At 39.8% G+C, this 27,992-nt stretch overlaps 1 protein-coding gene across 5 annotated transcripts in view; it reads right to left on the reverse strand.

Moving 5' to 3' along the window:
• The window catches only part of AIG1 (androgen induced 1), a 236,382-nt gene that overhangs the window by 121,525 nt on the left and 86,865 nt on the right, over nt 1-27,992 (reverse strand). For all 5 annotated transcript variants that reach the window (XM_082634075.1, XM_082634074.1, XM_082634076.1 and 2 more), the window contains exon 3: nt 22,272-22,373. In XM_082634075.1, coding sequence (XP_082490201.1) covers nt 22,272-22,373 — 102 coding nt within the window. The remainder of the gene's footprint in view (nt 1-22,271; nt 22,374-27,992) is intronic.

The following is a 27,992-nucleotide window of genomic DNA, read 5'->3' on the forward strand; positions in this document are numbered from 1 at the left end:
GGGCCCGTGAGCCACAATTACTGAGCCTGCGCATCTGGAGCCTGTGCTCCGCAACAAGAGAGGCTGCGATAGTGAGAGGCCCGCGCACCGCGATGAAGAGTGCCCCCCGCTTGCCACAACTAGAGAAAGCCCACACACAGAAACGAAGACTCAACACAGACATAAATAAATAAATAATGTATATTAAAGGAGGGAACATGGTACTTGGCACATAGAAGTATCCAGAAAAGGTTAATTCCATTTCTTTTGGTTCTCTTTGCCATAAGTCAGAAGGATCTAATGATGTTTTCCAATTCTCTACTGTAGCTGTAGCCATTCAGGTCTCCAGCACTTGTTCAAAACAGCAAAGTTATCACTGGACACTGATTAGGGGTCCTGGGATTTTCAATGCCAGTTTGTTTCTAAAGACTGTGAAAGAAGTTATAGGAAAAACTTGTGGATGAAAATCACGGACCTTATCCCAAGGATTATATGGCTGCTTAGAAGAAATGTTGATTAGTAGCGTATTAGTTAGGGTAACATGAGCTGAATATAGCACACAACCCTCACATCTCAGAGGGTTCGAATCCTTTCAATAACAATAGATGTTTCTGGTTGGCAGGGAGGCTCTGTTCCATCTAGTTATTCAAGGGTCCAGATTTGCAGAGTCACCAACCAGCGTGGTAACAAGGGATGGGAGGGTCAAGGGGGAGGTACTTATGGGCCACACCTGGAAGTTGATGTATGATTTGAAGTTGATATGATTTCATAACTTCCACCACATTCCACTGTCCCATGAGTCTTATGGTCAGACCTAACTGCAAGGGATGCTGGGAAATGTAGTCAGCTGAGCACCCAGGAAGAAGAGAAATGAATCTGGGGATCCGCCAGCAGCATCTACCATAAGTAGCAGTGAGACTGAAAGATAATTTACTGAACTATAATATTTAGCTTCAACTTGAGTAGAGGGAGAATACACTTGGAAAAACTTACTCAAAATCTCTATTAACAGTTTCTCACAAAAACCCTTTTATGATGTAAGAAACAAATTTAGGAAAGATAATATTTTAAAGAGTTGATGAGAAAAAAAGTTTCCTGATCACCTCCAAGTGACTTTAGTAAGTAATAAAAATTACTTTAAAAAGTTTTAATGTCAGAAAACCTAAGTTATTTTAGTTAGAAAAAGACTCAAGCCTTGGATCATTTTCCTCTAGGAAAAAATAAGCACTTTTGTTTAGGAAAGCATTTAAGCTTTTAAGGGATTCTCAGAGTTATTAATTCAAGTTGTCTTTTCCTAAACAATGATGTCCTAGTTACTGAATCAACAGTACACAGGTGGCCCAGAAACCACAAACACATTCATCACAGCCAGTGTCAGAATCTCTGAGATATGTGGTGAAACCTGCTAAGAGGCTGCAGACTATTATGTTTCACTATAATGATATTTCCAGAAATAAAGGGGATTACACATTAATAAAGCAATGAAACTATGCAGGTAACCATGACAACGGCTGCAAATTCAATAACATTTTATACCCCTGAAAACTTTTTTCTTTTCTTTTTTTTTTTATTGCCAGAAAGATTAGAGAAATTTTGGGAAAGAACTGAGAAGCATTTATGTCTCATCTGTACTCTCGTACCTTCAAGGATGTCATGGGCATGCTTAGCACATTCTAACACCAACTTCACAGCAACCTAAAATGCCCGTTCCGGTTCCTGTCTCCATATTTATCTTGAGAAATGGTCAAAGCAGGGAGCCCACAGTTCAATGTCTTCAAATGAACTTCAGGGAACTATTTCTCTAAGTCAGGTCCAATTTCATCTGTTTTCTAAAATACATTTCTCTTTGAATCCTCACCAAAACAAATGGCTTATCTCTAATGACACGTCCACAGAAATTTCTGAAGGCTCTTAAACATCTAAATCAGATTTCAGAAAATTTTAAAGAAAGACATATTATCTAAATCATTCAGCTTTCCAATTAATCAAATTATGTTTTTGTTTTTGTTTTTCTGGCTTCTGATGTGTTGACAAACGGGATGTCACAAATGGGAAGTATTATTTTAAAGTTTCTGTTTTCCACTCCTCAAGAAATGCACAAAACAAGAAAATTCTTTTTATCAGTGGTTCCCACATTCTCCTATGATTTATCCTTATTATGTATAGATTAACATTCAGATCAATATAGAAAAAAAATTCTGGATGACAGTACATTAAGTGGTAGTAACAACACCAAAGGCCATCTTTGTGTAGCTGGGAAAACTGACCCTGCAGAAGGTGTGTGTCAGAAATAGCCCCTCTTTCACTAGGAGAAAATGGAGGGTCACAAGGAGGTGAGACCAGAAAGGGAAGAATTATCTACCCCTCAAATGCTGAGCTGCCCTTGTTTCTGGCTCAAGTGAAAGATGAAGCGATCCATCGTCCCTCATCTAAAGAAATGCCACATTGATGAGATTTTTTAAAAATGCTTTTTGCTCTTCAGGCAGGCTCCTCTTTTCTCCACTGTTTATCTCCTGTGGTCATTTTGCCACTCGTCAGCACCTGTGCGGCTTGCTGTCCTTGTCTGATCAGACCTCCGTGTGGCCCAGGATGCTGCCCACCTGTCATCTCTGGAAGTGCCCTGTAATATCCAGGAAGCACTCTCCTCTCTTGGCTCCTCTTCCCGTTCTCCCTCAGCTATTCCCCCACCCCTGTGATGACACCTTCTTAGTTTTTCCTCCCCGTAGTGTGGGCATTGGCCAAGGCTCCACCCTCAGCCTCTTCCCCTCCCTCCTAAATGCAGTCTGTCCCCGTCAATTCTTCTCCCTCATTCCCGAAGAAGGAAATAACTGTCTGGTTCCACACTCCCTCTGAAATCCTTCAGCCACTCCCCAAAGCCATTAGGATCAAGTTCAGTCTCCTTCACCAGGACACTGGGTGTGTCTGGCCTGGTCCTGGGTGACCTCCCAGTGACACGACCTCCTCACACCTTTTCTGCATTCAGATTACTCTCCACACAGCTTGTCCAACATACGGTGGTATTTCCCGCCTTTGTGTATGCTGTTCCTCTAGCTCGGACACCCTTCCTTTTTTCCCCCCATCTCTCTCATGTGTAAATCAAATCATTGTACTCATGCAAAACTTTGCCCTGCTTCTTGTTTCCTAAGAGATAAAGCTGAAACTAGTTTTTGGTATGTAGGGCTTTCCCAGATCTGAGCCCCTGTTTATTTCTCTAACCAAAGCTCCAGTTATGCCCATATCTTTGACTTCACTTCCAGAAATATCCAATTATTTTGAGTTCCTGAAGCTCAGCCTGAAAGGAAATTATCCCTGAATCATTGCATCTACTTCCAATGTCAGCTCCTGAAAAGTGGTCACCTCCTCCATCCTCTCTTGGAGCTTTAATTTTTCTTCCATGATTGGCTGTGCTTTCTCAAGAAGAACAAAATCAGTACCCAGAACAGTCCCAAGCACAAGAGTGTTCAGTTGAGCAAATACCCATGAATGGGTTCATCTCTTACTCTGACTATTCCTCAATTCCCTCGGGGAGGCCTGATGGCCCTGCTTCTCCCTCTTTCCAGTGTGTTTCTTTGTCCTTCTGCTATGAAGAGCCGCAGAGGTGCACTGAGAGCCTCAGCTACTGCTCTCGGGGCAGTAATGACCACAAGTGTGTTGGGGTCACTACCCAAGAGGTAGAGGAATCGAGCACACATCCAGATTCTCCAGGGATCCTGAGGTTACAGCAGGCTGGGGACCCACAGGAAAGTAAGGGCCAGCCCAGAAGGATAAAGAAGACCTTTAGGTTTCTGTCCATACATTAAACTATATAACTTGAAATTATCCAAATAAATATGTGGATTAAAGACATTTCTAAGTCAGCCTCCCACTGAGTTATGATCTCCTGATGACAGACTGTCTCATATATAAAAATAGCCATTTGCATGCGACTTCTTCCTCCTCTCGGTCAACAGAGCAGGGCATGGGTGGGAAGAATAATTCCCTTCTAAATCTTCCCGGCCTTCTTTTGCATTTGACTGATCATACTTGAAGCAATTTATTTCTCTTATATAATCTTTTTTCTTTCCCCACTCTTTTCTTCCATCTCTTGATGAATTACCAGGAAAAAGGTTACTTCCCCATTGACCACTTAAATTTTCTAGCCCTCAGTTTCTCCTTTTGTGAAATGGGAATAATGATAGGGTTGGGATTAAGTATACAATATCTATAAACTGCTTAGCACAGCAGAAGGCGGGAGCGTGACATATGCTTGCTGTGATCATTGTCCTTTATATTCCATTTACGGGTAACAAACACAGGACAATGCAAGAGATTAATCTCTATTAAGGAAAAGGATAGTAAGTCTTATGGTGAAGTTAACATATATGGCCAGAGCCATCAACTTCCTCACCCTCTTTAAAATAGCCAGAACAATCAGTCAACACTTATTTCTCACTCCTAAGTGCAAGGCCCTATTCTAGGTCATGTGGAGGATACAAAAAAAGAGCAGTGAGGAATTCTGGAAGTCATAACTATTTCTTTTCTATTTGTGTAATGTATATTCTAACCATTTCTCAAAATGACAAGGCAGCTTGCAATATAAAACACTCAGGGCAGTGGAAATCAACACAAAATAAAGAATCAGAAGAAAAAAAAACACTGGGAAAGGAGAGAAAACCAGCTGGCTATGGCATGAGAACCCGAAATGTGGCATCAGAGGAGAAGCGGAAATATCTCCCATTAATGAGAAGCACCAGGAGAGACAGCACTGTTTCCAGTATTAAATTCTAGGAGGAGATTATTGCATGGATACTTACATAAAAAAATACTGAGTCGAATAATAGGAAATATCTTCAGAGTCGTTTTGCAGAACAGGCAGCTGAGATTGACAGAAAAGTGCCTGGAGTCAGACAGGCTTGGTTTACAACCAGGCTAGACTGCAGTGTCCTACCCTCTTTGACACATTAACTTCTCTGAATCTCAGAAATGGCGATAATGATCCCTGCCCGCCAGGGTCACTCTGAGGGTGAAATGAGATCGCTCAAGTCAGTGGCTGGCCACGGCAAGTATTTAACAAAGACTTGTGTCCCCCACCCCCAGGTGCACCCTATATGAGTCATATTCCTAATAAATATGTATGGACTTTAATGCTCATATATAATTCTTTATAAAAATGGATGAATCATAAGTTGTCTATTTGTAAAATTGTTTGATTGTCTCTCTCACTAGATTGCAAGCTCCACAAGCAGAGAGGTACTTCCTGTTTTTTCTTCTGGCATAAGGGGTAAGGAGCACACTGCACAAGTATGTGCTCCACCAATATTTATTGCAGGAAGGAAAGAAGGCGTTTTTAGTGAGAACTTACTAATATGGTCTAAGCGTGCTGCTTTCTGGTGAGTAGCTTGAGGTGTACACGGGGATGCAGAGACCCTCAAGAGAGAACGGTTTCTGCTCACTTGACAGGCACTCTCAAATATCCACATTAGATGTTCTGAATATCCTCATGCTCCTCCATTTAAATCTGCTTTCCCTCCAGCACCAGCATTCAAGGGAAAAGTGTTAAGCAACTCAGCTATTGATTTCATTGCTTTTATGTTCTTTAGATCTATGTGTTTCCAACAGGACAGTCTACTATTTATCACTGAAAGTGCACAATCAGCTTCAAAACAGAATGAGGAGAGTTTATGAGCTAGCCTCGAAAATGAATTACCACTTATAGAACAAAATTTTTATGTGAAAATATGTTCCCAGTTCTAAATGACTAGCTCATGAATGAACTTCTGAAACCTGGTCCATTTGTACTTCAGGTGGTCTACAATGTACTGATAGATACTATGAAAGTTTCATCTTCATAATGCCATGGCGTTAAAAAATGTAATCTAAAGTAAAATATTTTGTACCTTTCCTTTTCTCCTTCCTCCCTCCATCCCTCCTTTTCTCTTCCTATGTTTCCCAAACACAGTTTTAAAAAAATTCCCTATATTCTAAGCCGCATTGGCAGAAGAAGCTCCAAAAAAGTGTTAAGACTGTGACTCACCTCATTGTAATTCTCCTTGTAGGATTTATGGAAAAGGAGTGAAATCCAAGAGAATAAAATAAAACTTTAAAAATCCCACTGACAAGTAAAAATCCATTCTGTAGGAAATAGAGTTATATAAAAGATTTATATTTTGTTTCATATAACTCAGAGGAAACCCATATCCCCTGTTAACTGCCGTCTCTAATTAGTTACAGACCATTTAACTCCATAAATATTTTCAAGGATTAATGATAACTGACACATGTATTATGCCTTTAATCTTCTAAGTAATGTTAATATTGATTCATTTTTCTTAGAATCTTGGGGTGGTGCCAGATTCTATCCCAGTAGAAACCGAGGCACCTTGTGACCAACGCATAATGGTTAAGTTGACCTGGTCATGCATGTTTACCCAGGTTTGTCTCTTTGCCGTGCCCTCCACTCAGCTCAGCTCCAGCCATCACCACGGTGACTTCCCTCTTTGTGTTCTTCCATCAACCACTTTCCTCAAAACCCAAGGAAGCCTAAAGACCCATGAATTCAAGGGCTCTCAAACTTGACTGTGCCTCAGAATCATGTGAAGGAGCATTAAAAAAAAAAAAATACAGATGATGCATGGGTCCCATCGCAGATCGAATCGATCAGCATTCATTGGTTGGTCTCTGAGCACGAGACCTAAGCCAACCTGGCTGACCAACATTAGTGCATTTTAACGGCATGGAAAGAAGAAAGCATTATTCAAGACCTCTAAAAGTGAAGTTGTTTTTAAAGGGAAAGAGGAGTTTTCAATGGGGATCTGTAATGGCTAATTTTATGGGTCAACTTGACTGGACCACGGGGTGCTCAGGTATTTGGTTAAACATTATTCTGGGTGTGTCTGTGAAGGTGTTTCTGGATGAGATTAACATTTGAATTAGTAGGCTGAGTAAAGCAGATTGTCCTCCCCAATGGGGATCGGCTACTTCCAAATCTGCTGTAGGCCTTAAATAGAATAAAAGGCTGAGTAAGGGAGAATTTGCTCTCTCTGCCTAACTGTCTTCTAGCTGAAACACTGGTCTTCTCCTGCCTTTGGACTCAGACTTGGACTAGAACCTACACCATCAGCTCTTCTGGTTCTCAAGCCTTTGGACTTGGACTGAAACTATATAATTGGCTCTCCTGGGTTTGCAGCTTGTCGACTTCAGATCTTGGGACTTTTCACCCTCCATAGTTACATGAGCCAATTCCTTATTCTATACACACATCCTACTGATTCTGTTTCTCTGGAGAACCCTGACCAATACAGGATCATAGTTCTTTTAACTGTGTGTTCTAGTATAAATATATATGAAGGTACATAGAAGACATTTGAGAGAGATTTTGCAATGATAAGCCACAACAGAAAAGAAGACAAAGTGCCATCATGTTAGAATAAAGGTTGAGAAAGTCCCCACCTTTGGAGAGAAGGCCCCTGTTCAGTTGAAGGGAGCTATGGGGGAATGCAGAATAGATCAATACATTTTTCACAAGAAAATGCTTTACATTCTATTCACATACACATAAGTAATCTCATATGATTCTAATAAATAGGATGGTGAGATTGTGAATATAGATTAAAGGTGAAGGTGTTGTCTGACTTACATTGAATAGTGATAAGCTCCCTGCTTCCTCAGATCTAAAATGTTTACTGAAAAGATAAATGAAAAATATCATCAGCGGCTTCCCTGGTGGCGCAGTGGTTGAGAGTCCGCCTGCCGATGCAGGGGACGTGGGTTCGTGCCCCGGTCCGGGAGCATCCCACATGCCTCGGAGCGGCTGGGCCCATGAGCCATGGCCACTGAGTCTGCGCGTCCGGAGCCTGTGCTCCGCAACGGGAGAGGCCACAACAGTGAGAGACCCGCGTACCGCAAAAAAAAAAAAAAAAAAATCATCAGGAGGAGAAAGGCAGTGCTGTGTGCTGAAGTCAGCAAAACAGCGACACAAGGATTCTCGGTGATCAAAAGCTCTTTGGCCTGGGCCTTCTCTTTTTTATTCTGGCTCTCGGTCCCTATGGTCTGTGATCTATGATGTTGAATACCAGAAGTCACAGTGTTCCTTATGGGTGATGTTCCCTGCTGCATTTCCCTCTCCTTTTATCTTTTCTTCTTCAGTCTTATTCATTTTTTCATTCTTACTTCATTTAAGAAGTGAGAGATGTTTTAGGAAATATACTAAAAATGAGTCATGTTAATATGAGAGGGCTTTATATTAGGAATGAGGGCTATTTGGCAAATTATGTTCTCCATTTAAAAATATTGAAAAGTGGAAAAAAAAAGGTAGTAACTGCAATTTAAAGCAAATCTTCCTAAATACAGACAAAGAAAACAGGATAAGATAAAGGAATCTTTCTGAGTTTCCTATGCCAGAACTTTTCAAGCAAACTTTCCAAATACAGGCAACTGGGGAGAAAGAAAATTCACAAGCAAATAATTTAGCATATGACACTTAGTAAAATCTAATGAAAAATCACCAAACTTTATTTCAATATAAAATTGCTGCAGGCAAAAACTGTTTTGCAAATACATTACTGGTTTTAACATAAGTCGCTATACAAGGTGTGTTGCAATAGTTATATTCTATAATTTAGACTTTTAGCTTTGTTGTATGGCTTACTTATGTAACTCTACAAAATGATGAGTCTGGAAGGCTTGAGCTTATAAGGAAAAAATGCCATCATTTTAGTGAGTCCAGTCTACACTCACAGAAATATCAAATTACTTATTGAAAAATCCCAGATGAAGTAACAAGGAATGTTCTGGGAAGTTGCTGTTGACAGTGTGTTACCCTGATCTTATAGATGTATGTTTCCCAGGATTACTTAGGGAGGATTATCAGCATTTAAAAAATGAGACTGGCCAGAGGTCTTTTACAGTCTCCTCAGGGAACTCTAGAGGGGTTGAATGGTCTTTTCTTCTTCTTTTTTAAAAAGAAGTATAGAATCTGATTTTGCATAAAAATCTGAGAGCTGGCTTCAGAGAAATAATGAAGAATTAAGAGAATTAATTAAGAATGAATTAAGAGAAATGACTTGGTCCCCAATGTCCTTCCAACAGCCCACCTTGACTGCCCTGACCTTGGACTGTCGCAACTGTCCCATGTTGGTCAAAGCGAGGTCACAGGAGGGGAAGCTGAGGGGGACCTTCCCAAGTCATACCAATCCAGCAGCCTGATCACTGACTTCCAAATAAGGTTAAAGCACAGCTTCATTATCCAGAGCCTGAAATATCAGCCAACTTCACCAGCATGAGAAGTGCAATCAAAAGGAGGCATTGGGCACTGACTTAAAACACACCACTCAGTAAAATGGAAATCCATATAGCAGCAACTGATGTCAACATCGCTGAACATTTTTAAACAACTGCAACAGATTACTATATGGGTGAGCATACTGAGATAAAAGAAACGTTCCCTGCCTGGAGTCTAAATCTGATGAAATGGAATCATATCAACTGGGCAGTTTTCAAGCACAGAGAGTTACTTCTTCCTACCGTCCTTTCTTTATCCACCACCTGCATCTTTGCCCCCGTGTGCAGTTAACCCTCCATTTTAAGCTCCCATCTCCCCACTTACAGTTGGATCCTTTGAGCATCTTCCCTTCCTTCAGCAAATGTTTGAAAAGGAAACACCTAGGAGGAACAGCAGTGGGAAGACAATTTTCACCATTACCTAATTTTTCCAACCTGTTACAAAGTGCAACTAATAAAGTCAAGAGGGAGCATCATTCCTTGTGCATGCTAAACACTCATGGTGCACCAATACCAAATGAAGGGGCCGGGTTTTGACAATGTGATGAATACCCTTCTGGAAATGGCTGGTGAAATGGCACTCCTTGAAGGCCCATATTTCACTAACTTGGCAAAACTTCGTTTCAAGGTCATTTCCAAATGCTCGTCTTGTGCAGAGCAGCATGCATGGAGCAGTACTAGCATGGCACCAGGTCAATCCATTAGTCATTGCTGGAGTGAGCCTTCTGTGGAGAGGCAGCCTGCTTCAGAGTCAGATGGGCTTTAGAAAAGCATGCCAAGAAAACTTTAAGATTTGAAATGTTACAGAAAAGGAGGTTGCTGCATCTTTTAATTGCCTACTATCCTTGCAGACGGCGGCTTTTCATATTTTTATGCAAATATTACATCTCTACCCAGTGTGAAAACCGGGTTAAAAAATGTGGTAAGTGAGTTTGTGCATATGTCTTCAATTGAGAACAGTGCTGAGTGCCAAACTTTGACCAAGCTAATCAGACTGTAGGTCTGTGTGAAAGCCTGAAGTGGTGGAATCTAGTTGCTATAGCTGCAAATTAAACAAATAAATGAGACACCATGGAATGCAGCAAAATATCTGTGGTCTGATTAGTTCATATTTGCCATATGTGTGAATATTAGCAGTCAAATTCTGAGTTTAAGTAAAGTTCTTTTCAAGAAGTGCATCTGAGGGCAAATGCTTAAAAATAAAGAAGATCTGAAGTCTGTGTCCAAAGATAAATATTTTACATTTTATATAAGCTTTTAAAGAATTTCATTAACTTTTTAGCTTAGTAGTATATACAAGTTCTGTGTTGCTACAAATACAAGATTTCCACCAGGGCACCTTCCCTGGAAGTTTTAGACAGAGTTTGACACTAATTTGTTACTTACTATATGATGATAAGTTGAAATCATTAGCTAAGGGATTTACTTTATTTTATTTTACCTTACCTTATCTTTTCCCATCCTACTTTAGAGGATTTACATTTATTTGGCCTACCATGTGGCAGGCACTGGACTATGTACTTCCATGGCTACAATCTCATGAATTCCCACAACAAGCTTTAAATTCCCCACTAGTGGAACTCGGCAGAGAAATTTAGAAAGACTGTTGAGCAGAGAATGCTATTCTGATTAGCCTCTTAAATCACATACACTAAACTGTTTCCACAGAATAATAAAACTGGAGAAAACTACAGAGGTCACTTGGTTCAGTTCCCTTTTCTAGGTGGCTCACGGGTCTGCATCTATTTGAAGTGTGGCATAGAGAAACGGAGCGGCTTTTTTTGAGTTAACCTGGTGTGAGAAAGAGAATAGAGCAAAAAAGACATTCTGCTGTGTGTGCGGTCATGGCAACAAGGACCTATAGAAAGGGATGTTTATTAACATCGATCTTGTTACCCTACAGGTATAGATAGTAGCAATGTGAACAGCAGCACATGGACCTATAAGATAATTAGATCTATTACCAGATCACATGAATTAATGTATTTGATAAGGATGAAAGAGTTTGCATTAAAGGGAAACATTTCCACCAATCAGGGCTAATCTTTGCACTTAGGTTAAAACATACCTTAGTTAGATCATTAGGTGCAAGCTCCTTCTCTGAATACGGATATGGCAGAACAATAGGAAAAAAATCACTCTTGCTTAGATGAAAAGGAAAATAATTTAAAATGCCAGGAATGTTGACCAGTGTCTTGATGAAATATGTTTGTGAGCTAGAATGACAATTCATGTTGAAAGACATCTCTTTAACTCGATGTCAAAGCTCCATGGAGAGAGGCCCTCGGTAGAGTAAGTGCCGTGGGGTCAGGCAGCTCAGCATTCTACTCCCAGCTAGTCCCCTCACCAGCAGGGTGAGCTTGGACAAGTGGACATCATTTTCAGTACGAGTTGCTGCTGTCTGCTCTTCCTGTCTGCCACCACGTATGTCATCCTCATCTAAATACCTGTCTTGACCTTAGGAATCAACCATCCTCTCCACGCACAGTTACAACGTGGATATAATTTACTGCTCTGAAAAATCAATTATGTTTTTACTGACTTTACTCAGAGTGTTGTCTCCAAAGCAGCTTCAACTCAATGGCACAAACTTAGGCACCGCAATTCAAAACAAAGAATACATCATTTTATTAAACCCCAGTATATCCATTCCATGATCCTCAAGTTCTTAGTCCTGCAGCTTCCCCAGAGCCCATCCCATATTCCCACTGCATTTAACAAGCTGGAATTCCCTAGGAATACATCTTAGGGTCCGGCAATTTGTGGAAAAACAAAAATAACAACGTTAAATCTTAGCTTAACCACACTGGTCAGGTAAGAATGATGTGGAAGCTTTAGTGTAGAGAACAGTGAAGCTGCCAAAAAAGTTAATGGAAGCTTGGACAACACTAACAAGCAAGGACGATTGCACTTGCCAAACCATGTGAAAGTATAAAAACAAATCTAGACAAGCTGAAGCCTGGTCAGGGGAGAGAGTGTGATGCAGGGCGTGTATACCATTTCCTCAGTAAACGTTTACTGAGTGTGCACTTAATCCCCGACACTATGCTAGGTTTTGGAGAAAAGGATAAAGAATGTTGTTGTCCTTTATAGCCTCATAGTCAATTGGAGGAGTAAGCAAGTAACTGAACAGTCACCAAACAATGTGATGAGAGAAAACATAGGTGTATAAACAAAGTGTTATGAGTGCAGTGAGAAGACCTACTCCGATGCTGAGGAGCCTCTGGACTACTTCACTCTTAGGTGGTGTCTGAGAAAGAAATGCAGAAAGGGGGCATCAGACCTTCAGTTCTTGTAGAAAAGTAACTGAGGCAGCAGTGTGGAGAGAGGTCTGGTGATGAGATGGTGGGGAGGAGAGAGATGAACTGAGTTTGTTGCCTCAGTGCAGTTGAGTGATGATGAGGCCTTGAACTAAAGCCAGGATGGTGGAGGTTAGGAGGCTGGGGCAGACTCGACAGCTACTTTGGAGGTGTATACGATATGGCTTGCCAACTAACTCTGAGGGGCCTGGTGAAAAGGAGCTTTTAGGTGCATCTTGCCATCATTGAGATGGAGATGCAAGATGGGGTTACAAGATTTAGAGGAGGGGTTAATGAGGTTGTTTCAATATGTTTGTCTCAAGGTCCTTGTGTCAAATGCAGAGTGTGATGCCCTATGAGACACTGGACCAGGAAGTACAGACTTGGGAATAACTCTTGTAGGGCAGAGATTGAAGTCATGAGGGAGAGTGAGACACTTTTGGAAGAGAACATGAGGAGAACAAATAGGACTGGTGTTTCAATCTTGAATAATGATGAAGGGACTGACTGGGCAGATTTGGACTTAAAAAGAACGGAAGACTCAGTTCCTTATGAGAGTCTTTCCTAAGCTGAAGACCCCATGGTCTTGGTCTACTACTGAAGCTCCATCATCAGGGATGCTCAAGCAGAGACTGAATTTGCCAGTATATTGTTCAAGTGATTTAAGTATCACATGGTGTATGGACCAGAAGATCTTTAGAGTCACTTCCCAAGTCCAAGATTCTGGCATCCTGTGCCTCTGTGACAGAAAATGCAACTTTTTTCCCACTTCACTTTCTTTGGCAGCCATCACTGATGCTTGCTGAGGTTGGAACTTCAATTAAAAGGGAACTGGAAAGGATATAGGGATGGACTTCTGCTAAGGAGTTAAGTCTGTGGCTAATGAATGATCTGTCTGTGGTAGTGAAGAAGGAAGCCAGTTCCCAGGACAACACCTGCCTGCCTGTCCCCACCCGTCCCCCAACTATGAAGAGCTAAGGGCAGATGAATGGGAAACATATGAATGAAGTTTACTTTGAAATATCTATGGATTTAAGGATTAGGGGTAAAAAAACTTGAGTAAACCACTCTTTGGGTTTTGCTGACCCCAAAATATATGAATATAATTTATAGACCTTCTGATGAACTCACACTTCTGCTGGGCCGGCTCATCTATTATATGTAGCAAGAAAAAGGGCAGAGTATAAGCCAAGTAATATTAGCCTTGAATTCTACCCTTGCATGGAAAATCAGTTCTAAAAAGGAATTTGTGATGGCAGGAAGTTACTTTAAAAAGCCATCTGGCTATTACCCTAGAGAAAAAATAACTAATACCCAAATAAAACAATCAATATATGGAAGAGCTTTTCAATACATTTGATCCAGGCTATTACTTATCTGGCCTGTAGCTCTTAGATGTTCCAAGGACCCATGGTGTGTTCTTCAGACATCAATTCTGGCCTTTTCAGGTAAGAGAAACAATATATGTACAACCAATAAGCCCCTCTGGGGGGACAGCAGGCCATGAATGCAAGATTCGGCTGCAGTGCAGCTGAATTTGAAAAGTGAAGTAAAATACAAGTTAGGGAAAAAGTGAATGGTTTGGGGTTGCATTCTCTGTCAACAATTATGGAGGGGAAACGAGAAAGAGTGGGATAAAAGAGAACAAGAGAAAATGTGGACATAGAATATTGATAAAGTTGATTCATTCATGCAATAAATTAGGTACTGTTCCAGGTGCTAGGGATAAATCAGTCACTAAAACAAAGATCCCTGCCTTTATGGAAATTAAATTCTAGAAGAAGAAGATGGACAATAAGCTCTAAACACAACATATATATAAAAGCATATAATATGTCAAAGACAGTAAGTGCCATGAGGGGGATAAGGAGCAAGGTAAGGGGATTCTGGTGGGATGGGGTGGCTTCAGTACCTAATAGGCTACTCAGCATAAGCCTTACTGAGAAAGTGCCATTGAGCAAGGATTTGAGGGGGGGTGAGGAAGTGAGTTAAGCAGATCTCTGGTGGAGAGCATTCCAAGACAAGCAGAGTGCTTGGTGGGTTCAAGGAACAGAAAGGAGGCCAGCTCAATCTACTAACATCTACTGATTCATCAAATGATTATTGAGTACCTATACTATGCCAAGGACTATGCCAGGCACTGAAGAGAGAAAAATTAATCCCCAAAGCTCAAGAAGCTATGAAGGAGATATGGTATTTACAACTGTGTGGTTTGGCCGTGACATTGTGCCTTCTTTACCCTAGGACATTTTTAATTCCCTTTCCCCCCTCCCCGCCGTCTTCCTCTTTCTCATCTCCTATCTGATCTCCCTCCTTGTTGTGGCCATTTCTCTTCTCACCCATGATGTTCCCTCCCTTCTTTTTCTCTTCTCCCTATCTTTTCCCCTTCCCCATCCTAGCCTCTCTATCTCCTCCTCTTCTTTCTTGCTACTTTCAGGACTTTTTCTTTACCTTTGATCTTCTGTAGTTTAAAAGTGATACGCCTAGGCGTAGGGTTTTTTGTTTGTTTTGTTTTGGCATTTATCCTGTTTGGTGTCCGCTGAGCTTCCTGGATTTGTGGTTTAAGGTCTAAAATTAATCTGAGGGAAATTCTCAGTCATATTTCTTCTGTTTCTTTCTCCTTCTTCTCCTTCTGGTAATCCCATCATGCATCTGTTACACCTTCAGTAGTTATCCCATGGTTCTTGGATGTCTGTTCTGCTTTTTCAGTCTTTGTTCTTTTTGCCTTTCAGTTTTTGAGGATTCTATTGATATATTTTCTAGCTCAGAGAGTCTTTCCTCAGCTGTGTCTAGTCTACTAATAAGCCCACCAAAGGCATTCTTTATTTCTGTTACAGTGTTTTTTATTGCTAGCATTTCTTTTTGGTTCTTTCCTAGGATTTTCATCTCTCTGCTTGCATTGCCCATCTGTTCTTGCATGATGCCTACTTTATCCCTTAGCATATTAACCATAGTTGTTCTAAATTCCCAGTCTGAGAATTCCAACATCCCTGCCATGTCTGGTTCTGATGCTTGCTCTATCTCTTCTAATTGTATTTGTTGTCTTTGGTATGCCTTGTGATTTTTTTTTGATAGCCGGACATGATGTACTTAGTAAAAGGAACTGCTGTAAAAGGCCTTTAGTAATATGGTGGTGAGGTGTCAGAGGAGGAAAAGTGTTCTACAGTCCTATGATTAGGACTCAGTCTTTTAGTGAGACTGTGCCTCTGGACTATGAACTTCCCAAGTGTTTCTTGGGTTTTTTCTTCCCCTCAGGTAGGACAGGAAGGCTAGAGCCAACTGGAGTTGGGTATGTCCCTCCTCCCAGGTCAATTAGGCTCTAATGTTACTTCAGCAGGTTAGATTCTGGTTAACTAGTTTCCATTAAGGTCAGGCTTTGTTAAGAGCTGAGTGTTCTGATATATCTCACAATGGTTCCTTTTCTCTTCCCTGTGCTGGAAGCATGAGGGGATGTTTCTCTGAAGCTTATTGTGGGAATCTGGTTGAGCTCCTGCAGGTAAATCTCACAATATTGTGGGAACCTCTCTATGCCTGGGCCACCCTGGACTTTCTCACTCTCGCGTTGTCCTCTCTGAGCCTCCAGTAATCCATCGATTACCATTCAGGTTTCCCTCCCTGGGTGCTGGTTCCCACAGTGGTTTCACAGTGGAGACTCTGCTCCAGTTTAGTTGTAATTCTCTGTATTTGCTTGTCTGTCTGTCTAACCTTTGGGCAGTGGTTTGCTCTATGTTCTCCCTTCTCATATGGATCCAAGAAGAGTTGTTGATTTTTTCAATCTGTTTAGCTTTTTACCCGTTATGATGGAGTTGCAACTTCCAAGCTCCTCATATGTGGAACCAGAAAACCCTCTTTGTCTCTGCCTCACAAACTTGTTCAAAGGTTTCTCAAACATCATTTAAAAGAATACATTTTCTCGGGCTTCCCTGGTGGCGCAGTGGTTGAGAATCTGCCTGCTGATGCAGGGGACACGGGTTCGAGCCCTGGTCTGGGAAGATCCCACATGCCGCGGAGCAACTAGCCCCGTGAGCCACAATTACTGAGCCTGCGCGTCTGGAGCCTGTGCTCCGCAACGAGAGAGGCCGTGATAGTGAGAGGCCCGCGCAGCGCGATGAGGAGTGGCCCCCACTTGCCACAGGTAGATAAAGCCCTTGCACAGAAACGAAGAGCCAACACAGCCATAAAAAAAAAAAAAAAGAATACATTTTCTCAATTTACAATATTTCCAGTTGAAATAATAAATAAGAAAGAAAATTGACAAAAGCTAAAATACCTTAAAATCCATTACTGATTTAAAAGAGACAGAATAATCGAATCTTCATGTCAAACTTTAGACGGGCAATATCTAACACAGGAGAATGGGGCTTGGTAGAACTAATGATCACAAATGAAAATTCACAATGGAAGAAGCTAAAATCAGTAAAATTTGACACGAAAAAAGCTTGCAGACGAGAACAGTATTCAATAATTCTGAAAGTATCTGCCTCACTGTGGATGTAGCTCTCCTTCTTGTTCTTTGGGGTCTTATTTGTTTTCTTTGAGAGGTCCATTGGGAGCCTTAGAAAGAAGTTCCCAAGAAATTTCTGACCTCTGTTCCAGTCTTACTTTTATTTTTGAAAATTTTCAGATATCTTTTAGTTACTTTAGAATATGTTGTGAAAATTGAGAAAGGTAGTTTTTTTTATATGAAAAAGAAGGTCTTCTTTCAACCAACAACTTATTCTATGAAATATCCAATATCAGGGTGGCAGACTCCATGGGTCATGAAATGCATAATCTTTTTATCCCAGAAAAGGAAACTTTCTATAAGTTGTATCATTTACCAAAAGAATAACGTCAAATTTGAGTTCCTGCAAAACCAATGATCATCCAAGCAGTATTTAATGCTTTCTTTTCTGGGAAAGACAGATGTACAAAAACTTTAGTAATTACCAAATGTCAAAGTAATATTGAACAGAATAAACATTTGCCTAAATTAAGGTGCTCTTGAGGATCAGTTACATATAACAAGAACAACTGACAAATCAGGCATGATGAGAGGTGGGATTTATTTTTTTGTCTCCTGATAAATTATATGGGGAATGAATAACTCCTGTTGTGATTATAAGAACATCGAGGTCATGTCTGCTTAAAGATCTGTGGGATAATAATAATACCCTAACCTTCTGCCGTGCTTGGCATTCTCAAAAGCACTTTATAAACATTAATTAGGTCTTCAATAAGCTGAGGCTGTCTTGTTGGTTTTTTCCTGTTATGGCATCACTGAGAGTCTGCAATCTTTCTAGAGTTTAAATATTTATTTACTTATTGCTTTTAAAGTGTATTTACTCCATTGACAATGCCTTAAAATTATAATCAGCAGAAGAGAAATGTTCACAGTTCTACTTTTGCAGCTAAGAAACAAGCTAGAGTAACAACAGTGCTTCTCCTTGCCCAAGTGAACACAGTCTGTTGGTCTGGGAAGCTGTTTTCTTACTTACCTTCATCCACTTCAAACATGCCCTTCCCATCCTTTAAAACTGCATGTGTTTTTCTCATCCTGTAACTACACAGTCCCTACCAGGGTGCTGTGCATGTGGTGGGTTTTCAAAAAATGTTTGCTAGATTGAATTAAACCAAAGCTCAGCCCGCGTATGTGGCAGCCATGCAGAATCCTACCACAACTATCTGTGACCACTCTCATTACATTTTGGAAACTCTGATTCATTTGCTGATATCACTTCTGTTTTTCTTTTGTCTGATTATCAGTGGACTGAGAATAAAAGGTGATAGAAAGAAATAAATGTAAACTTGACATTCTTCTAAGTTTCAAAAGCAATTACACAAACATCCTTTACATTATCAACACTTAGTGAATACCTAATGGGCATGTATGCTGTTTGAATTGCTGGGAATACAAAGATAAATAGGGTTGCAAGGACAGACAAATTTTTGATTTTGGATATTGAACTGACTCCATTTAAATGTGCTATACTGGGGCTTCCCTGGTGGTGCAGTGTTTAAGAATCCACCTGCCAATGCAGGGGACATGGGTTTCGAGCCCTGGTCTGGGAAGATCCCACATGCCACGGAGCAACTAAGCCTGTACACCACAACTATTGAGCCTGCACTTTAGAGCCCACGAGCCACAGCTACTGAGCCTGCGTGCCACAATTGCTGAAGCTCTTGCGCCTAGAGCCTGTGCTCTGCAACAAGAGAAGCCATCACAATGAGATGCTCGTGCACCGCAACGAAGAGTAGCCCCCGCTCGCCGCAACTAGAGAAAGCCCGTGCGCAGCAGTGAAGACCCAGTGCAGCCAAAATCAAATAAATAAATAAACAAACAAATAAATGTGCTATACTTTATATGTTTGTATTTTTGGTTGTAATAAATTAAAATTCTTTGTGTGGAGGGTGTGTGGGTGTGTGCTATTTTAATGGAGGCTGGAGATAACCTAGTGTTTACAGAGCAAGGGTGTATTACCCTTTTATTCACCCATTTCCTCTTCTCTTCTGCAAATAAATTCTAGGATTGCTTGCTGAGAGAAAAGAGGAAGACATGGAAAGAAACAGATAGGATATTTTCCTTTAGTTATAATCATGTCTAACTTTTGGCAACCTTAGTGTAAATCAAAGTTGAACCCCCTGTGGATTTCAGACCCTGTAAGTTTTCTCTTATGCCTGTTTGAATGCTGCAAATTCAAGACTGACTTGATGATTCTCCTGAAATGGTGTCATGATAGACTTATACACTGCATCTCAGTTCTGTGGTTCAGGGCTCTGGATCCCTAGAAATTATGTTGAGATTCTTCAAACAATGAATATGATTCTATACGTAAGAACAGAGTACATTCTCTCTTGGAATTCTTGTAGTTATAAAGATCTAGGCAGGCAATAATAGTGAGCAGGCCTAGAGAGCCATAAACCATTTGCAGAAATATTTGACGGTTACAAATTAAACTAGACAGTAGTAAATAAAATATGTTCTATCCTCCTACATTCTTAGATATATTTTTGTAAAACAAAATAAAAAAATAAGATTGGATGATTAGTAAAATTTATAAATTACAAATATAGATATTTAGTATAATATAAATATCCAAAATTTTATTTTCTTGCCTTCATTTCAGCAAATTCACTAAATATGTTTTTATAATGGAAATTCTTACAAAACTGGAGCTCTACTAACAGTATTAATCTAAAATATCGATTAAAAATAAAATGTAATTATAATTAAAGTGTATACAACTTGAGTGTTTTCATCAAAATATGAACATTAAATAAATGTAAAAATTTTAATGAATTATTTTCATACTTTAAAATTAGATATTCAAAAGCTATTAAAAAAGGTATTAAAATTAAAGGCAAATACAAACTATAATTAATTAAATACAATTTTAAAAAAGCTGAAAATGCTGATTTAATTTTTTGATGTTTCATAAATCATATTACACATTTTTATAAAGATTAAATTATTCATGATTCTAGCATTTAATGTTCATATTTTAATTGCCAATCCAAAGCATCAGCACCATGTTTTATGCATGATGTATTTAAAGTTTCACATATACATATTTAGAGTAATGTAAATTGTTTAATATTGCAAAATATTCCTCAGCCATCAAATGCAACTTCTTTGTTGGTAATTCTGGAACCATGAATTGGAACATGAAAAAAAGCCAAGAAATGGTCATTCAGCTTTTCTAAGACAAAATTCATTGGGAAAGAAACCTATTGAGCTCATATTATCTGAGAGGACTTGACATGTTCGTTAATTTATTTTTCCCTTTCCTAAATATTTCTGTCACTCAAATCCTCCTTGCATTTCTAAGTAGTGTTTTTCTCCAAGAGTGAGAATTTTAACCCATCAAAGTGAATCAAGGGAAAATTAGGAGCGTCCAGCTGAAGTTCTAATAACTTCATACAAACTTAATAAACCATTCATTCGCAACATTAGATGGTGCCAGGACCTGCAAAGATTGTGATTTATTCTCTAACCAGAAGGTAACACTGTACAGCTTAGGGATGTAGACAACAGGCCAGATTGCCCAGGACTCTTCTTCTATAGCACATGATATAATCATTTGTTCTCAGCTAAGGCCCTTCTGGTGTCAGAAACCTTCTAAGCCTCAGTTTCTTCATCTGTAAAAGGGATAATAATTTCTTGTTCATAGAACCACTATGAAAATTAAATTATATAGCCTGGCACACAGTAGGTTATTGAAAAATAGTAGTTATTAGTATTGACTGGCAGAGAATTATGGGGACTGGCTGTACTGCATTAGTCATCAATCTAATGATTATGTACTGCTCTTCCTATACGCCAGGTGGCTGGGCAGAGACGCAGGATTCGAAGGCTGCCATTTTGCACTAGCTGTATAACATTTTTGTGGACATGTACCATGGAGATATGAAAGTGCGGGGCCAGCACAGCTAACAGCAGAGCAAACTTGGCTTGTAAAAGTGGGGAAAGGCTCCATGAAGAAGACAGTATACAAGCTGGCAGGATAAGCAAGAGTTTCCCAGTGAAGAATGGGAAGGGCATTGGGGGCAGAGGATTGCAAAGACTTGGGAGTTATGAAAGCACTTCCACATTCAAGAAAAGCAAAAAGTTGGAGAGAGGCAGAGTAACCATGTCAGGCTCCTGGTTAAATTTAATTGACAAGACCCAACAGATTTGTTTGTAACTAGACCTGAGGTGCCATGTTAACCATTCTACAGTGTGGCTCTAATTGGACTCAAGGAAAATTCCAGTTCTCTGAGATGTGCTACTTTTGAGGGGTTGGCTTACAGAAGTTTGAATCAATGCCCCTCAGTACAATAATGTTTGTTTGTTACTACACAGCGTTTTCTTAAAATATACCAAAATTGGGGGCAGAAGGGAAACACTTACTTTGGACCTCAGATGCGTGATTTCCAGTTCTTCATTCCCCTATAATTTCTGTCATGGGTTGCCCTTTTCACTAGGAGCACCCAGGGACACATTCTAAAAATTGACGTAACCAAAAAATGCAGGCTTCTTAGTTAATAACAAAACAGTGCTCAATTCCAGAGATGGAAAGGGAAGACGACACAAAATTTCTCTGCAGAAAATATACCCTCAAATCTTGTCAAGCAATGTGCAAACCAGCCAAAGTATTTGATTTGAAACTTGTGAAGGTAACATCATTGCTAAAGCATCCGAAAGAATTAGACTGAGAAGAAGGAAAAGACCTCGCAGCTGCAGGCAAATACCCTGGGATGGGCAGACCCTGACAAGGTGGAGAACCACTGCTAAGGACACCTCCAACGTCTGTAGCGACTCTCCCAGGGAAAGTAACAGCCCTGCCTCTCCTCCAGGGGAAATTCTCCAAGAACACTGGTTACTTTCAACACGATCTCACTGATGTGAAGTGGAGGAGGCATTGGGTGTCCATAGTGGTGCAGGTGGGAATCAATCCTTAGTCTCCAACAGGGGACAAGCCTTTGAATGGCCCAGAAATTAAATCCGTCCTGGAGTGAGCCAATTGTATTATACCGAACACCACTGACACCTCTTATAAACTATGGATTCATCTACTAAGTAGTTTTAATAGTGACTCAACTTCATGAGAAGACATTTTTTATTTATGTTCAATTTTCTTCTCTAACTGTACTCTCTAATTATAATTTTCATTTCGCAGCTATTTAGGTAGATTCTGTGGACAGCCTAAATTAGAAAACAGCTCTTTAGTAGATTTTTTTTAAATAAAAGGAAATCATTTGTTTTAGTCCACTTACCATTCCATGATTCAGCCACCCTGGGATAAAATTATCAAGCAACTTCGGGTAAATCATCTCTCTGTCATAGGCATAAATGATCCAGAACACCGCTACAACGAACTGGAAGGGAAAAAGAGATCCTTTATTTCAAAGGCACCAACTGTCCACAGCATACAATTCGTTGGTTATCTATTGTTCAAAGAACCCAACAAAACTATAATTTATAATGAAAGACAAATCAGTAAGCCAGCTAATAACTGCAAAGATTGTTCTAACTTCATCCCATTAGTGGTAACTGTTGGGGTCCCTCCTCTTTCCTCGATCTCCCAACTGTGTTCTCTCAGGCGAAGGGCTCTGTTTGTGAGGGAGAGAGAGATGGCCTCTCTGTCATCTGGAACAGCTCCCTTCCAGGGCTAAGTGTGTTGGTTTGATTCCTCTCAAGAGGGTTTAAAAGTTCATTGGTGGTTTTTTGGATCCCATTCCCCACTGTACAGCGTTAGAACATATTCAAGAAGCTGTAGTGTATTTTCCTTGAACCCATCATGTGGTTTAAATTAATCTTCACGTTCTCAAGTTTCTATTTCACCACTCACAACATTGAAATCACTGCTATAAAATGTCCCAAAGTCACAATTCCAGCAAATGTATTAATTTATACAGCCTAAGTGGGGGCTTTAGCGACACTGAGAAGCAGAGTGTACGAAGAGCTAAGGAAGATTCCTAATTTATGAATAACTCATAAATTCATCTGGATTCCAGAGGTTTATTTTGACCCATCAGCAACATCATCAAAAAAAGAGAGGAGAGTACTCAATTTATTATCTTATCTTTCCTCAAACTAATGGGGAGAGAAGAAGCTCAGATAAAATAAAGAAATGAATGGCCCAAGCCTTTAACCTTCACCATAGAATTTTTTTTAAAAAAATGAATGCTTTTGTAAATAGTCTATAAATGTAGCATAGAAAAGGGAATGAACAATCCCCCAGGGAGGTCTCATAGTCTCTTCAGAGTTATGTGTCAAAATAATAAATACTACGGAATGATAAAATGTGGCATGAATGTTAAACAGAAACAATTTTATCTCATTTCTTGTAAGTCATCCATGCCCTGACATTTTATTAATAATATATATTTTATTGCCACTTTTTATAAAACTCCTAGTGTTTATAGCTCAAGGCTAGTAATCAGAAGGATTCCAAAGTTCTGTTAGAAGTACGTCAGTTATCACATGGATAGTCTTAGCCTGAAAAAAAATTCACCCTTAAAACCCAGGATGTTATGAACATTCACTGATTCATAAAAAACATTGAATGATAATTACAATAGGCAACTGTAGATAACACACGTAGCTTTAATACCAGATTAGGGTCCCCAGTTATTTATCCTGCTTTTGGGGCAACTATTTTCACTCAGTGGATAAATGCACAAGAGGAAAAAAGAAAAAAACATCTATTATTAGCTTAAGGTTAACTATCGTCAGGATCTTTCCAAGTACAACAAATAATTTTTGAATTATGCACAATTTGGGTTTGTTCATTCCACTACTAACTTCATGTGTATTGAGTATCAGTGTTCCCTGCCCTCAGACCTGGGTGGGCTCTGTGCTTTACAGTCTTGTTACGCAAAGTGTGGTCCCATGGGTCAGCAGCACCCGTGCCACCTGAGAGCTTGTTAGATGTGCAGAATGCTAGGGCCCAGCCTGATAGGTTCTGACCCTGTATTTTAATAAGATCCTGAGGTCATTCCTATGCACATAAACGTTTGAGATGTCCTGCTTTGGAAGGCTCTGCTCCAGCCACCTGGAACCTCCTCCCTCGCCATGGAGTGAGGCAATCCCAGGTCCAAGTGGCTGGTCTACCCAAAGCCTGCACCCCCTCCCCTTCTAAACCACATCCTGGGAAACCAAGACCCTGGAATTTCCTGCCTAAGTAGACACAAGTATGCCTCAGGGCCTGTGTGGGTCTCCTTCTCGGGTCTGACCCTGGAAGACTGACTGTGCAATAAATGTTTGTATCCCTTGATCAGAGAGATGGTTAAGGGGTATTTATTCCTGTAGGATGAGAACCAAAGTTTTACAGGTGGCCTGGGTGTCCACACACAGGCATGAAACCGTTTCAATCCTGGATGGAGCCATCAGTAGAATCCCTTTACCTTTGCCACATAGTGTAATTTAATCATGACAGCGACATCTCGTCACAGTCACAAGTCCCTTCCCATACTCAAGGGGAGGGGATTATACAGGCCTGTGTAGTAGGGGGCAGAATCTTTGGGCCGTCTTAGATTCCTGCTTACCATATGCTTCTACTCTTCTTTTCCAACATTGTTTTCGCTATTTTAAGTCCCTGGCATTGTCATTTAAATTTTAGAATCTCAGCTTGTGAATTTCTACAAAAACATCCCCCTAGAATTCTGATTATGACTGTACTGAATCAATATATTCAATATGAGGAGAAAAGACATCTTAACAATATTGAGTCTTCTAACCTATGAACATAATTTATGTCTCCATTTATTAAGATCTTTAATTTCTCAATGTTCATAATCTTCAGTGACAGCTCTTGCACATATTTTAAGTCTACCACTAAGCATTTTATGTTTTTTCTGCTATTGTAGATAGCATTAAATATTTTTTTTACATTCTTTGTTTGCTAGCATATGAAAACACAAATGATTTTTTGGTATATTGACATGGTATCCTGTATCTTTGCTAAATTCACTTAGTCATTTGAGTGGTTATGTTATAAATTATTTTTGGTTTTTATATGTACACTATCTACAAATGAAGACAGTTTTTCTTCTTTCTCTACAATCTGTATGCCTTTTAGTTCTTTTTCTTTTCTTATTGCACAATGTTGACCAGAAGTGATGAAGAGTGAGCATCTTTGTCTTCTTCCCTACTTAGGGAAAGTGTTCAGTTTCTCAAAATTTCAATTTAATATTAATTGCAGGTCTTTCTTAGGTGTCTTTTATCAAGTTGAGGAAAATCTCCCCTATTCTTTTTTTTTTTTTTTTTTTTTTTTTTTGCGGTATGTGGGCCTCTCACTGTTGTGGCCTCTCCCATTGCGGAGCACAGGCTCCGGACGCGCAGGCTCAACGGCCATGGCTCACGGGCCCAGCCGCTCCGCGGCATGTGGGATCTTTCCAGACCGGGGCACGAACCCATGTCCCCTGCATCGGCAGGCGGACTCTCAACCACTATGCCACCAGGGAAGCCCTCTCCTATTCTTAATTTATGTACATAATGAATGAGTGCTGAATTTTTTCAGATAGCTTTGCTGCATATCTTCAGGTGACCATATATTTTTTTCTCCTTTATTCTGTTAATATGATGAATGATTGCAATTGATTTTTAATGTTAAACCAACCTTTAATTCCTGGTCATTATGATGATCTTTTTTAATTTAATTATTTTATTTTATTTTTTAATATTTTATTTTATAATATTTTATATATTATTGGATTCGACTTGCTGATGTTTTAAGGAATTTTTTCCATCTTTATTCATAAAGTATATCAACGTCTAGTTAGTTTTTTTTTCTCATAACGTCATTTTCTAATATTGGTAACAGGATAATGCTGGCCTCAAAAAATAAAGTGGGAAGTGTTCTCTCCTCTATTTTGTGAAGGACTTTGTGCAAGGTTGGTATTATTTCTTCCTTACCTACTTGATATACTTCTCCAGTGGCATCATCTGGACTTACAAGTTTTCTTGTGAGAAGATTTAATTGTGAATTCAATTTCTTTAATAGATATAGAGGTTTCAGGTTTTCTATTTTTTCTTGAGTTAGTTTTAGTCATTTTTGCCTTTTATAGATTTTCTCCATTTCATCTAAATTTTTGAATTTATAAAGTTCTTCTTAATATTCTGCTATGGAAATCAGCAAATGCTACAAATCAGGTAGTTTATCCTTAGATAGCTGGTTGTTAAAGTTTGCCAGCACATCACTCTGGAGAGCAACTTTCTGTTCACTAGGAATGATCACTCATGGTGTCCCTACCACATATAAAGCATTGTGGGGTCGATACTTAATAGTGCAATTTGGCCAATCCTTTGACCCCCTACCATAGATTGACGGAATTATATGGGTTATTAAAAGCAAAGTGACTTTCAAGAAAGTGTTAGTCACCTTTCTCAGTGTAACACTAGAAGATCAAGAGGTACAGCTAACTGAGTAATCAGCCTTCTAAACAATTCTTGAGATAAAAACACTGCACAGATGGTAGCTTCTTGGCTTCCTGCACTGACATCCTCTTGATGGTATGGTCATCAGCAAACCCAAAATAAATTTGAACTCTACTACCAGGGCATGGATATGAACAAAAATAGGTTCTCTTGGACAGGGTAAGTGATACTGAAACGTCCTACTGTTGTGAAGAAGCTTCTTCTCTGGCCAGGACTGGTAGCCAGCTGTTCCTCAGCACACACCTGCTGCTTCTGTGCTGCCAGGACCAGAATACTGTACTTGAACTGAGAGTGGGAGAAGCACAGTCACTTCCGAGTTCTTCAAGCTTCCCAGACAAAGCACCTGTGTTACAGTGGTTATTGAGGCCTCATTTGAACCCCCCGGAAGGATTAGAAATAAACACAAAAGAAAACTGGGTTCATACTTTGTCTCTTTTTGTAAGGAGTCTCTCATATGGAGTCCAGTAGAAGCTGAAGCTAATCAGCTTTAGTTTACTTCTAAGAAAAAGCTTTACTGATCAGTGGGAAATTCCTTGGAGTTTAGTAACACCAATTAGAATGCAAAGGATGTCATAGAGACATTTACCCTGAAGGGGGCTAAAAAGTCACTTATCTGTAGATTGGTCTATGAAGGCCATTTATGGTGATCTCAAACATCCACTGTTGAAGGAGGGAAGGAGGAACTAAATGAATGCATCTTTAAGTTTTCAGCTTCAACATGACATGAGTTTATGGAATTGCTTTCCCTTTTAAAACAAATCTATTAGTACTCAGACTTTACCAATTACTGATTGGAAAACATTTCAATTCTCTTTGGGGCTCTACTTCTTTGCTTCTAGATTTCCTTTTCATGATATGCTTTCCCATCGATTCTTTCCAAGATCATACCGTTGCTGAGAAGTAACATTTAGACATGTTTCCAGTTGTGATTTCTCTTTCCAAATGCACAAAGCATGAGAGTAAGTTGTGTGCTCTGGATGCTAGCTGGCTTTGTCTGATGGCCTCCACGCAGACAGTGAATGCCTCATTTTGACATGGCCCTTGTCTTCTTCTCACTTTGCACATCTAGGAGGTTCTGAGTCCGCAGGTGCTCTCCTTCTGGCTGACTTCCCTCAGTCATACCGTTAATTCAGAAATGCACAGGGAAGCATAGGGCACTCTGAAATGTTATAGTATCTTTTGTTCCAGAGTACAATTTTTTTCTAGTACTCATTCCTAGAAGTGTGACAAAGAACTCCTCTACTGTAATGATGAGGTTGTGAGTTACATTATATTTTTTTAGGCTGCACGTTCTGCTCAAATTACTTTAAAACCAGAATCTCCATTTAGAGAGTTTCTAAAGCACGTGTTGATGTTATACCTTTCTCATGGCTTTCATCTTTTTGGTAGAATTTATAATTTCTCCATCTTTATCCACACTTAGGTCCTTAATTATCTTTCTGACTGAGTAATTATGTGAGAATAAAAACCCAACTCCTACAGGAGCCCGCATGATTTGATGCCTGCCTGTATTTCCAGCCTTCACTTGTACCGTATTCTTTCCTGCTCCCTAAGCT

Source organism: Mesoplodon mirus, assembly GCF_964341445.2.
Source record: "Mesoplodon mirus genome assembly, chromosome: 10".
NCBI classification, from domain to species: Eukaryota; Metazoa; Chordata; class Mammalia; order Artiodactyla; family Ziphiidae; genus Mesoplodon; species Mesoplodon mirus.